The following is a 13868-nucleotide window of genomic DNA, read 5'->3' on the forward strand; positions in this document are numbered from 1 at the left end:
AGGAGTACAATCGTCGATATCTGTGCAAAATGAGTTCCAAACACAATAAATGGGATAAAAGTGACGAGAATAACATTTCATTGTTGACATATTTATTTTCATTTAGCGGATAACAGGAAAATCAAGACAACAAAACCGGCATTTTAAGGGCTAATAATGTCATTTTTGATTTGAATTAATTCATTTGTAAAACTAATCATACATTATTCAATTGAAATTGATCAACTAAATATCTCTTGAAATGTTTTTCTCTTTTCCAAAATCGAGGCCTTAGCAAGAAAATATATTCATGAAAAGAATATCATCGTCTCAGAAAACTTAGTGTGCCCCAGCCAGACAGAAAGGGTCACTAAAGCAAACGTTTTTGTTCTTACTTGAAAACAAATGATTATTGGGAAAGATTGTTGTGGTAATCACAATTTCAAATCTGTTCTTTAAATGACCATGCACTTCCGTTTACCATGTGTCAACTTGAGATGATTAAGAGTGTAGTTTCCCTTATTTCTACACTAACAGGTGGGACACCCTAATTTCTTTGTCTCTACATTCACTCCTGTCGACTCTGAATAAAGAAAAACCTCCGAGATTTTTCTCACCAATGACTAAAGGTTTCTTTCATTTCATTTCCTAGTTCGCTCTTTATCTATAATGTCTTGATGAGCAAGGTGCAATTACTTTACATAAAAAGTGTATGTATGAAAGTTTGTAATTTGTTTTGACTCAATGTCTTACCTGTTTCGCAATCGTTTCCAGTATAGCCCAGTACGCAGGCACAAGTATAGTCGTTCACTCCATCAGTACAAGTTCCTCCATTCTGACAGGGGTCAGGAGTACAATCGTCGATATCTGTGCAAAATGAGTTCCAAACACAATAAATGGGATAAAAGTGACGAGAATAACATTTTGTTTTGACATATTTATTTTCATTTAGCGGATAACAGGAAAATCAAGACAACAAAACCGGCATTTTAAGGGCTAATAATGTCATTTTTGATTTGAATTAATTCATTTGTAAAACTAATCATACATTATTCAATTGAAATTGATCAACTAAATATCTCTTGAAATGTTTTTCTCTTTTCCAAAATCGAGGCCTTAGCAAGAAAATATATTCATGAAAAGAATATCATCGTCTCAGAAAACTTAGTGTGCCCCTGCCAGACAGAAAGGGTCACTAAAGCAAACGTTTTTGCTCTTACTTGAAAACAAATGATTATTGGGAAAGATTGTTGGGTAATCACAATTTTAAATCTGTTCTTTAAATGACCATGCACTTCCGTTTACCATGTGTCAACTTGAGATGATTAAGAGTGTAGTTTCCTTATTTCTACACTAACAGGTGGGACACCCTAATTTCTTTGTCTCTACATTCACTCCTGTCGACTCTGAATAAAGAAAAACCTCCGAGATTTTTCTCACCAATGACTAAAGGTTTCTTTCATTTCATTTCCTTGTTCGCTCTTTATCTATAATGTCTTGATGAGCAAGGTGCAATTACTTTACATAAAAAGTGTATGTATGAAAGTTTGTAATTTGTTTTGACTCAATGTCTTACCTGTTTCGCAATCGTTTCCAGTATAGCCCAGTACGCAGGCACAAGTATAGTCGTTCACTCCATCAGTACAAGTTCCTCCATTCTGACAGGGGTCAGGAGTACAATCGTCGATATCTGTGCAAAATGAGTTCCAAACACAATAAATGGGATAAAAGTGACGAGAATAACATTTCATTGTTGACATATTTATTTTCATTTAGCGGATAACAGGAAAATCAGACAACAAAACCGGCATTTTAAGGGCTAATAATGTCATTTTTGATTTGAATTAATTCATTTGTAAAACTAATCATACATTATTCAATTGAAATTGATCAACTAAATATCTCTTGAAATGTTTTTCTCTTTTCCAAAATCGAGGCCTTAGCAAGAAAATATATTCATGAAAAGAATATCATCGTCTCAGAAAACTTAGTGTGCCCCAGCCAGATAGAAAGGGTCACCAAAGCAAACGTTTTTGTTCTTACTTGAAAACAAATGATTATTGGGAAAGATTGTTGTGGTAATCACAATTTCAAATCTGTTCTTTAAATGACCATGCACTTCCGTTTACCATGTGTCAACTTGAGATGATTAAGAGTGTAGTTTCCCTTATTTTTGCACTAACAGGTGGGACACCCTAATATCTTTGTCTCTACATTCACTCCTGTCGACTCTGAATAAAGAAAAACCTCCGAGATTTTTCTCACCAATGACTAAAGGTTTCTTTCATTTCATTTCCTTGTTCGCTCTTTATCTATAATGTCTTGATGAGCAAGGTGCAATTACTTTACATAAAAAGTGTATGTATGAAAGTTTGTAATTTGTTTTGACTCAATGTCTTACCTGTTTCGCAATCGTTTCCAGTATAGCCCAGTACGCAGGCACAAGTATAGTCGTTCACTCCATCAGTACAAGTTCCTCCATTCTGACAGGGGTCAGGAGTACAATCGTCGATATCTGTGCAAAATGAGTTCCAAACACAATAAATGGGATAAAAGTGACGAGAATAACATTTCATTGTTGACATATTTATTTTCATTTAGCGGATAACAGGAAAATCAAGACAACAAAACCGGCATTTTAAGGGCTAATAATGTCATTTTTGATTTGAATTAATTCATTTGTAAAACTAATCATACATTATTCAATTGAAATTGATCAACTAAATATCTCTTGAAATGTTTTTCTCTTTTCCAAAATCGAGGCCTTAGCAAGAAAATATATTCATGAAAAGAATATCATCGTCTCAGAAAACTTAGTGTGCCCCTGCCAGACAGAAAGGGTCACTAAAGCAAACGTTTTTGTTTACTTGAAAACAAATGATTATTGGGAAAGATTGTTGTGGTAATCACAATTTTAAATCTGTTCTTTAAATGACCATGCACTTCCGTTTACCATGTGTCAACTTGAGATGATTAAGAGTGTAGTTTCCTTATTTCTACACTAACAGGTGGGACACCCTAATTTCTTTGTCTCTACATTCACTCCTGTCGACTCTGAATAAAGAAAAACCTCCGAGATTTTTCTCACCAATGACTAAAGGTTTCTTTCATTTCATTTCCTAGTTCGCTCTTTATCTATAATGTCTTGATGAGCAAGGTGCAATTACTTTACATAAAAAGTGTATGTATGAAAGTTTGTAATTTGTTTTGACTCAATGTCTTACCTGTTTCGCAATCGTTTCCAGTATAGCCCAGTACGCAGGCACAAGTATAGTCGTTCACTCCATCAGTACAAGTTCCTCCATTCTGACAGGGGTCAGGAGTACAATCGTCGATATCTGTGCAAAATGAGTTCCAAACACAATAAATGGGATAAAAGTGACGAGAATAACATTTCATTGTTGACATATTTATTTTCATTTAGCGGATAACAGGAAAATCAAGACAACAAAACCGGCATTTTAAGGGCTAATAATGTCATTTTTGATTTGAATTAATTCATTTGTAAAACTAATCATACATTATTCAATTGAAATTGATCAACTAAATATCTCTTGAAATGTTTTTCTCTTTTCCAAAATCGAGGCCTTAGCAAGAAAATATATTCATGAAAAGAATATCATCGTCTCAGAAAACTTAGTGTGCCCCTGCCAGACAGAAAGGGTCACTAAAGCAAACGTTTTTGCTCTTACTTGAAAACAAATCATTATTGGGAAAGATTGTTGTGGTAATCACAATTTCAAATCTGTTCTTTAAATGACCATGCACTTCCGTTTACCATGTGTCAACTTGAGATGATTAAGAGTGTAGTTTCCCTTATTTCTACACTAACAGGTGGGACACCCTAATTTCTTTGTCTCTACATTCACTCCTGTCGACTCTGAATAAAGAAAAACCTCCGAGATTTTTCTCACCAATGACTAAAGGTTTCTTTCATTTCATTTCCTTGTTCGCTCTTTATCTATAATGTCTTGATGAGCAAGGTGCAATTACTTTACATAAAAAGTGTATGTATGAAAGTTTGTAATTTGTTTTGACTCAATGTCTTACCTGTTTCGCAATCGTTTCCAGTATAGCCCAGTACGCAGGCACAAGTATAGTCGTTCACTCCATCAGTACAAGTTCCTCCATTCTGACAGGGGTCAGGAGTACAATCGTCGATATCTGTGCAAAATGAGTTCCAAACACAATAAATGGGATAAAAGTGACGAGAATAACATTTCATTGTTGACATATTTATTTTCATTTAGCGGATAACAGGAAAATCAAGACAACAAAACCGGCATTTTAAGGGCTAATAATGTCATTTTTGATTTGAATTAATTCATTTGTAAAACTAATCATACATTATTCAATTGAAATTGATCAACTAAATATCTCTTGAAATGTTTTTCTCTTTTCCAAAATCGAGGCCTTAGCAAGAAAATATATTCATGAAAAGAATATCATCGTCTCAGAAAACTTAGTGTGCCCCTGCCAGACAGAAAGGGTCACTAAAGCAAACGTTTTTGTTCTTACTTGAAAACAAATGATTATTGGGAAAGATTGTTGTGGTAATCACAATTTCAAATCTGTTCTTTAAATGACCATGCACTTCCGTTTACCATGTGTCAACTTGAGATGATTAAGAGTGTAGTTTCCCTTATTTCTACACTAACAGGTGGGACACCCTAATTTCTTTGTCTCTACATTCACTCCTGTCGACTCTGAATAAAGAAAAACCTCCGAGATTTTTCTCACCAATGACTAAAGGTTTCTTTCATTTCATTTCCTTGTTCGCTCTTTATCTATAATGTCTTGATGAGCAAGGTGCAATTACTTTACATAAAAAGTGTATGTATGAAAGTTTGTAATTTGTTTTGACTCAATGTCTTACCTGTTTCGCAATCGTTTCCAGTATAGCCCAGTACGCAGGCACAAGTATAGTCGTTCACTCCATCAGTACAAGTTCCTCCATTCTGACAGGGGTCAGGAGTACAATCGTCGATATCTGTGCAAAATGAGTTCCAAACACAATAAATGGGATAAAAGTGACGAGAATAACATTTCATTGTTGACATATTTATTTTCATTTAGCGGATAACAGGAAAATCAAGACAACAAAACCGGCATTTTAAGGGCTAATAATGTCATTTTTGATTTGAATTAATTCATTTGTAAAACTAATCATACATTATTCAATTGAAATTGATCAACTAAATATCTCTTGAAATGTTTTTCTCTTTTCCAAAATCGAGGCCTTAGCAAGAAAATATATTCATGAAAAGAATATCATCGTCTCAGAAAACTTAGTGTGCCCCTGCCAGACAGAAAGGGTCACCAAAGCAAACGTTTTTGCTCTTACTTGAAAACAAATGATTATTGGGAAAGATTGTTGTGGTAATCACAATTTCAAATCTGTTCTTTAAATGACCATGCACTTCCGTTTACCATGTGTCAACTTGAGATGATTAAGAGTGTAGTTTCCCTTATTTCTACACTAACAGGTGGGACACCCTAATTTCTTTGTCTCTACATTCACTCCTGTCGACTCTGAATAAAGAAAAACCTCCGAGATTTTTCTCACCAATGACTAAAGGTTTCTTTCATTTCATTTCCTAGTTCGCTCTTTATCTATAATGTCTTGATGAGCAAGGTGCAATTACTTTACATAAAAAGTGTATGTATGAAAGTTTGTAATTTGTTTTGACTCAATGTCTTACCTGTTTCGCAATCGTTTCCAGTATAGCCCAGTACGCAGGCACAAGTATAGTCGTTCACTCCATCAGTACAAGTTCCTCCATTCTGACAGGGGTCAGGAGTACAATCGTCGATATCTGTGCAAAATGAGTTCCAAACACAATAAATGGGATAAAAGTGACGAGAATAACATTTCATTGTTGACATATTTATTTTCATTTAGCGGATAACAGGAAAATCAAGACAACAAAACCGGCATTTTAAGGGCTAATAATGTCATTTTTGATTTGAATTAATTCATTTGTAAAACTAATCATACATTATTCAATTGAAATTGATCAACTAAATATCTCTTGAAATGTTTTTCTCTTTTCCAAAATCGAGGCCTTAGCAAGAAAATATATTCATGAAAAGAATATCATCGTCTCAGAAAACTTAGTGTGCCCCTGCCAGACAGAAAGGGTCACTAAAGCAAACGTTTTTGCTCTTACTTGAAAACAAATCATTATTGGGAAAGATTGTTGGGTAGTCACAATTTCAAATCTGTTCTTTAAATGACCATGCACTTCCGTTTACCATGTGTCAACTTGAGATGATTAAGAGTGTAGTTTCCCTTATTTCTACACTAACAGGTGGGACACCCTAATTTCTTTGTCTCTACATTCACTCCTGTCGACTCTGAATAAAGAAAAACCTCCGAGATTTTTCTCACCAATGACTAAAGGTTTCTTTCATTTCATTTCCTTGTTCGCTCTTTATCTATAATGTCTTGATGAGCAAGGTGCAATTACTTTACATAAAAAGTGTATGTATGAAAGTTTGTAATTTGTTTTGACTCAATGTCTTACCTGTTTCGCAATCGTTTCCAGTATAGCCCAGTACGCAGGCACAAGTATAGTCGTTCACTCCATCAGTACAAGTTCCTCCATTCTGACAGGGGTCAGGAGTACAATCGTCGATATCTGTGCAAAATGAGTTCCAAACACAATAAATGGGATAAAAGTGACGAGAATAACATTTCATTGTTGACATATTTATTTTCATTTAGCGGATAACAGGAAAATCAAGACAACAAAACCGGCATTTTAAGGGCTAATAATGTCATTTTTGATTTGAATTAATTCATTTGTAAAACTAATCATACATTATTCAATTGAAATTGATCAACTAAATATCTCTTGAAATGTTTTTCTCTTTTCCAAAATCGAGGCCTTAGCAAGAAAATATATTCATGAAAAGAATATCATCGTCTCAGAAAACTTAGTGTGCCCCAGCCAGATAGAAAGGGTCACCAAAGCAAACGTTTTTGTTCTTACTTGAAAACAAATGATTATTGGGAAAGATTGTTGTGGTAATCACAATTTCAAATCTGTTCTTTAAATGACCATGCACTTCCGTTTACCATGTGTCAACTTGAGATGATTAAGAGTGTAGTTTCCCTTATTTCTACACTAACAGGTGGGACACCCTAATTTCTTTGTCTCTACATTCACTCCTGTCGACTCTGAATAAAGAAAAACCTCCGAGATTTTTCTCACCAATGACTAAAGGTTTCTTTCATTTCATTTCCTTGTTCGCTCTTTATCTATAATGTCTTGATGAGCAAGGTGCAATTACTTTACATAAAAAGTGTATGTATGAAAGTTTGTAATTTGTTTTGACTCAATGTCTTACCTGTTTCGCAATCGTTTCCAGTATAGCCCAGTACGCAGGCACAAGTATAGTCGTTCACTCCATCAGTACAAGTTCCTCCATTCTGACAGGGGTCAGGAGTACAATCGTCGATATCTGTGCAAAATGAGTTCCAAACACAATAAATGGGATAAAAGTGACGAGAATAACATTTCATTGTTGACATATTTATTTTCATTTAGCGGATAACAGGAAAATCAAGACAACAAAACCGGCATTTTAAGGGCTAATAATGTCATTTTTGATTTGAATTAATTCATTTGTAAAACTAATCATACATTATTCAATTGAAATTGATCAACTAAATATCTCTTGAAATGTTTTTCTCTTTTCCAAAATCGAGGCCTTAGCAAGAAAATATATTCATGAAAAGAATATCATCGTCTCAGAAAACTTAGTGTGCCCCAGCCAGACAGAAAGGGTCACCAAAGCAAACGTTTTTGTTCTTACTTGAAAACAAATGATTATTGGGAAAGATTGTTGTGGTAATCACAATTTCAAATCTGTTCTTTAAATGACCATGCACTTCCGTTTACCATGTGTCAACTTGAGATGATTAAGAGTGTAGTTTCCTTATTTCTACACTAACAGGTGGGACACCCTAATTTCTTTGTCTCTACATTCACTCCTGTCGACTCTGAATAAAGAAAAACCTCCGAGATTTTTCTCACCAATGACTAAAGGTTTCTTTCATTTCATTTCCTAGTTCGCTCTTTATCTATAATGTCTTGATGAGCAAGGTGCAATTACTTTACATAAAAAGTGTATGTATGAAAGTTTGTAATTTGTTTTGACTCAATGTCTTACCTGTTTCGCAATCGTTTCCAGTATAGCCCAGTACGCAGGCACAAGTATAGTCGTTCACTCCATCAGTACAAGTTCCTCCATTCTGACAGGGGTCAGGAGTACAATCGTCGATATCTGTGCAAAATGAGTTCCAAACACAATAAATGGGATAAAAGTGACGAGAATAACATTTCATTGTTGACATATTTATTTTCATTTAGCGGATAACAGGAAAATCAAGACAACAAAACCGGCATTTTAAGGGCTAATAATGTCATTTTTGATTTGAATTAATTCATTTGTAAAACTAATCATACATTATTCAATTGAAATTGATCAACTAAATATCTCTTGAAATGTTTTTCTCTTTTCCAAAATCGAGGCCTTAGCAAGAAAATATATTCATGAAAAGAATATCATCGTCTCAGAAAACTTAGTGTGCCCCTGCCAGACAGAAAGGGTCACTAAAGCAAACGTTTTTGTTCTTACTTGAAAACAAATGATTATTGGGAAAGATTGTTGTGGTAATCACAATTTCAAATCTGTTCTTTAAATGACCATGCACTTCCGTTTACCATGTGTCAACTTGAGATGATTAAGAGTGTAGTTTCCCTTATTTCTACACTAACAGGTGGGACACCCTAATTTCTTTGTCTCTACATTCACTCCTGTCGACTCTGAATAAAGAAAAACCTCCGAGATTTTTCTCACCAATGACTAAAGGTTTCTTTCATTTCATTTCCTTGTTCGCTCTTTATCTATAATGTCTTGATGAGCAAGGTGCAATTACTTTACATAAAAAGTGTATGTATGAAAGTTTGTAATTTGTTTTGACTCAATGTCTTACCTGTTTCGCAATCGTTTCCAGTATAGCCCAGTACGCAGGCACAAGTATAGTCGTTCACTCCATCAGTACAAGTTCCTCCATTCTGACAGGGGTCAGGAGTACAATCGTCGATATCTGTGCAAAATGAGTTCCAAACACAATAAATGGGATAAAAGTGACGAGAATAACATTTCATTGTTGACATATTTATTTTCATTTAGCGGATAACAGGAAAATCAAGACAACAAAACCGGCATTTTAAGGGCTAATAATGTCATTTTTGATTTGAATTAATTCATTTGTAAAACTAATCATACATTATTCAATTGAAATTGATCAACTAAATATCTCTTGAAATGTTTTTCTCTTTTCCAAAATCGAGGCCTTAGCAAGAAAATATATTCATGAAAAGAATATCATCGTCTCAGAAAACTTAGTGTGCCCCTGCCAGACAGAAAGGGTCACCAAAGCAAACGTTTTTGTTCTTACTTGAAAACAAATGATTATTGGGAAAGATTGTTGTGGTAATCACAATTTCAAATCTGTTCTTTAAATGACCATGCACTTCCGTTTACCATGTGTCAACTTGAGATGATTAAGAGTGTAGTTTCCTTATTTCTACACTAACAGGTGGGACACCCTAATTTCTTTGTCTCTACATTCACTCCTGTCGACTCTGAATAAAGAAAAACCTCCGAGATTTTTCTCACCAATGACTAAAGGTTTCTTTCATTTCATTTCCTTGTTCGCTCTTTATCTATAATGTCTTGATGAGCAAGGTGCAATTACTTTACATAAAAAGTGTATGTATGAAAGTTTGTAATTTGTTTTGACTCAATGTCTTACCTGTTTCGCAATCGTTTCCAGTATAGCCCAGTACGCAGGCACAAGTATAGTCGTTCACTCCATCAGTACAAGTTCCTCCATTCTGACAGGGGTCAGGAGTACAATCGTCGATATCTGTGCAAAATGAGTTCCAAACACAATAAATGGGATAAAAGTGACGAGAATAACATTTCATTGTTGACATATTTATTTTCATTTAGCGGATAACAGGAAAATCAAGACAACAAAACCGGCATTTTAAGGGCTAATAATGTCATTTTTGATTTGAATTAATTCATTTGTAAAACTAATCATACATTATTCAATTGAAATTGATCAACTAAATATCTCTTGAAATGTTTTTCTCTTTTCCAAAATCGAGGCCTTAGCAAGAAAATATATTCATGAAAAGAATATCATCGTCTCAGAAAACTTAGTGTGCCCCTGCCAGACAGAAAGGGTCACTAAAGCAAACGTTTTTGCTCTTACTTGAAAACAAATCATTATTGGGAAAGATTGTTGTGGTAATCACAATTTCAAATCTGTTCTTTAAATGACCATGCACTTCCGTTTACCATGTGTCAACTTGAGATGATTAAGAGTGTAGTTTCCCTTATTTCTACACTAACAGGTGGGACACCCTAATTTCTTTGTCTCTACATTCACTCCTGTCGACTCTGAATAAAGAAAAACCTCCGAGATTTTTCTCACCAATGACTAAAGGTTTCTTTCATTTCATTTCCTTGTTCGCTCTTTATCTATAATGTCTTGATGAGCAAGGTGCAATTACTTTACATAAAAAGTGTATGTATGAAAGTTTGTAATTTGTTTTGACTCAATGTCTTACCTGTTTCGCAATCGTTTCCAGTATAGCCCAGTACGCAGGCACAAGTATAGTCGTTCACTCCATCAGTACAAGTTCCTCCATTCTGACAGGGGTCAGGAGTACAATCGTCGATATCTGTGCAAAATGAGTTCCAAACACAATAAATGGGATAAAAGTGACGAGAATAACATTTCATTGTTGACATATTTATTTTCATTTAGCGGATAACAGGAAAATCAAGACAACAAAACCGGCATTTTAAGGGCTAATAATGTCATTTTTGATTTGAATTAATTCATTTGTAAAACTAATCATACATTATTCAATTGAAATTGATCAACTAAATATCTCTTGAAATGTTTTTCTCTTTTCCAAAATCGAGGCCTTAGCAAGAAAATATATTCATGAAAAGAATATCATCGTCTCAGAAAACTTAGTGTGCCCCTGCCAGACAGAAAGGGTCACTAAAGCAAACGTTTTTGCTCTTACTTGAAAACAAATCATTATTGGGAAAGATTGTTGTGGTAATCACAATTTCAAATCTGTTCTTTAAATGACCATGCACTTCCGTTTACCATGTGTCAACTTGAGATGATTAAGAGTGTAGTTTCCCTTATTTCTACACTAACAGGTGGGACACCCTAATTTCTTTGTCTCTACATTCACTCCTGTCGACTCTGAATAAAGAAAAACCTCCGAGATTTTTCTCACCAATGACTAAAGGTTTCTTTCATTTCATTTCCTTGTTCGCTCTTTATCTATAATGTCTTGATGAGCAAGGTGCAATTACTTTACATAAAAAGTGTATGTATGAAAGTTTGTAATTTGTTTTGACTCAATGTCTTACCTGTTTCGCAATCGTTTCCAGTATAGCCCAGTACGCAGGCACAAGTATAGTCGTTCACTCCATCAGTACAAGTTCCTCCATTCTGACAGGGGTCAGGAGTACAATCGTCGATATCTGTGCAAAATGAGTTCCAAACACAATAAATGGGATAAAAGTGACGAGAATAACATTTCATTGTTGACATATTTATTTTCATTTAGCGGATAACAGGAAAATCAAGACAACAAAACCGGCATTTTAAGGGCTAATAATGTCATTTTTGATTTGAATTAATTCATTTGTAAAACTAATCATACATTATTCAATTGAAATTGATCAACTAAATATCTCTTGAAATGTTTTTCTCTTTTCCAAAATCGAGGCCTTAGCAAGAAAATATATTCATGAAAAGAATATCATCGTCTCAGAAAACTTAGTGTGCCCCTGCCAGACAGAAAGGGTCACTAAAGCAAACGTTTTTGCTCTTACTTGAAAACAAATCATTATTGGGAAAGATTGTTGTGGTAATCACAATTTCAAATCTGTTCTTTAAATGACCATGCACTTCCGTTTACCATGTGTCAACTTGAGATGATTCCTCTACACTAACAGGTGGGACACCCTAATTTCTTTGTCTCTACATTCACTCCTGTCGACTCTGAATAAAGAAAAACCTCCGAGATTTTTCTCACCAATGACTAAAGGTTTCTTTCATTTCATGTCTTAATGTCTTGATGAGCAAGGTGCAATTACTTTACATAAAAAGTGTATGTATGAAAGTTTGTAATTTGTTTTGACTCAATGTCTTACCTGTTTCGCAATCGTTTCCAGTATAGCCCAGTACGCAGGCACAAGTATAGTCGTTCACTCCATCAGTACAAGTTCCTCCATTCTGACAGGGGTCAGGAGTACAATCGTCGATATCTGTGCAAAATGAGTTCCAAACACAATAAATGGGATAAAAGTGACGAGAATAACATTTCATTGTTGACATATTTATTTTCATTTAGCGGATAACAGGAAAATCAAGACAACAAAACCGGCATTTTAAGGGCTAATAATGTCATTTTTGATTTGAATTAATTCATTTGTAAAACTAATCATACATTATTCAATTGAAATTGATCAACTAAATATCTCTTGAAATGTTTTTCTCTTTTCCAAAATCGAGGCCTTAGCAAGAAAATATATTCATGAAAAGAATATCATCGTCTCAGAAAACTTAGTGTGCCCCTGCCAGACAGAAAGGGTCACTAAAGCAAACGTTTTTGCTCTTACTTGAAAACAAATCATTATTGGGAAAGATTGTTGTGGTAATCACAATTTCAAATCTGTTCTTTAAATGACCATGCACTTCCGTTTACCATGTGTCAACTTGAGATGATTAAGAGTGTAGTTTCCCTTATTTCTACACTAACAGGTGGGACACCCTAATTTCTTTGTCTCTACATTCACTCCTGTCGACTCTGAATAAAGAAAAACCTCCGAGATTTTTCTCACCAATGACTAAAGGTTTCTTTCATTTCATTTCCTTGTTCGCTCTTTATCTATAATGTCTTGATGAGCAAGGTGCAATTACTTTACATAAAAAGTGTATGTATGAAAGTTTGTAATTTGTTTTGACTCAATGTCTTACCTGTTTCGCAATCGTTTCCAGTATAGCCCAGTACGCAGGCACAAGTATAGTCGTTCACTCCATCAGTACAAGTTCCTCCATTCTGACAGGGGTCAGGAGTACAATCGTCGATATCTGTGCAAAATGAGTTCCAAACACAATAAATGGGATAAAAGTGACGAGAATAACATTTCATTGTTGACATATTTATTTTCATTTAGCGGATAACAGGAAAATCAAGACAACAAAACCGGCATTTTAAGGGCTAATAATGTCATTTTTGATTTGAATTAATTCATTTGTAAAACTAATCATACATTATTCAATTGAAATTGATCAACTAAATATCTCTTGAAATGTTTTTCTCTTTTCCAAAATCGAGGCCTTAGCAAGAAAATATATTCATGAAAAGAATATCATCGTCTCAGAAAACTTAGTGTGCCCCTGCCAGACAGAAAGGGTCACTAAAGCAAACGTTTTTGCTCTTACTTGAAAACAAATGATTATTGGGAAAGATTGTTGTGGTAATCACAATTTCAAATCTGTTCTTTAAATGACCATGCACTTCCGTTTACCATGTGTCAACTTGAGATGATTAAGAGTGTAGTTTCCCTTATTTCTACACTAACAGGTGGGACACCCTAATTTCTTTGTCTCTACATTCACTCCTGTCGACTCTGAATAAAGAAAAACCTCCGAGATTTTTCTCACCAATGACTAAAGGTTTCTTTCATTTCATTTCCTTGTTCGCTCTTTATCTATAATGTCTTGATGAGCAAGGTGCAATTACTTTACATAAAAAGTGTATGTATGA

General features: G+C 34.5%; 4 protein-coding genes across 4 annotated transcripts; all 4 read right to left on the minus strand.

Annotated features, from left to right (window-relative positions):
* Positions 1-784: 784 nt before the first annotated feature.
* LOC115925298 (fibropellin-3-like) lies at positions 785-2486 on the minus strand (the record flags this gene model as incomplete). The annotated part of the gene is made up of 3 exons (XM_030988973.1): positions 785-846; positions 1556-1669; positions 2381-2486. Coding segments are annotated over 3 exons (282 nt in total), but the record flags the coding sequence as incomplete, so codon positions are not given.
* Positions 2487-4081: 1595 nt separating this feature from the next.
* LOC115925299 (fibropellin-3-like) lies at positions 4082-5787 on the minus strand (the record flags this gene model as incomplete). Its single annotated transcript, XM_030988974.1, has 3 exons — positions 4082-4143; positions 4856-4969; positions 5682-5787. Coding segments are annotated over 3 exons (282 nt in total), but the record flags the coding sequence as incomplete, so codon positions are not given.
* Positions 5788-7384: 1597 nt separating this feature from the next.
* Positions 7385-9089, minus strand: LOC115925300 (fibropellin-3-like; the record flags this gene model as incomplete). The annotated part of the gene is made up of 3 exons (XM_030988975.1): positions 7385-7446; positions 8158-8271; positions 8984-9089. Coding segments are annotated over 3 exons (282 nt in total), but the record flags the coding sequence as incomplete, so codon positions are not given.
* Positions 9090-10686: 1597 nt separating this feature from the next.
* LOC115925301 (fibropellin-3-like) lies at positions 10687-12355 on the minus strand (the record flags this gene model as incomplete). Its single annotated transcript, XM_030988976.1, has 3 exons — positions 10687-10748; positions 11461-11574; positions 12250-12355. Coding segments are annotated over 3 exons (282 nt in total), but the record flags the coding sequence as incomplete, so codon positions are not given.
* Positions 12356-13868: the final 1513 nt, after the last annotated feature.

Source organism: Strongylocentrotus purpuratus, unplaced genomic scaffold, assembly GCF_000002235.5.
Source record: "Strongylocentrotus purpuratus isolate Spur 01 unplaced genomic scaffold, Spur_5.0 spur5_scaffold_18, whole genome shotgun sequence".
Classification (NCBI taxonomy): Eukaryota; Metazoa; Echinodermata; class Echinoidea; order Camarodonta; family Strongylocentrotidae; genus Strongylocentrotus; species Strongylocentrotus purpuratus.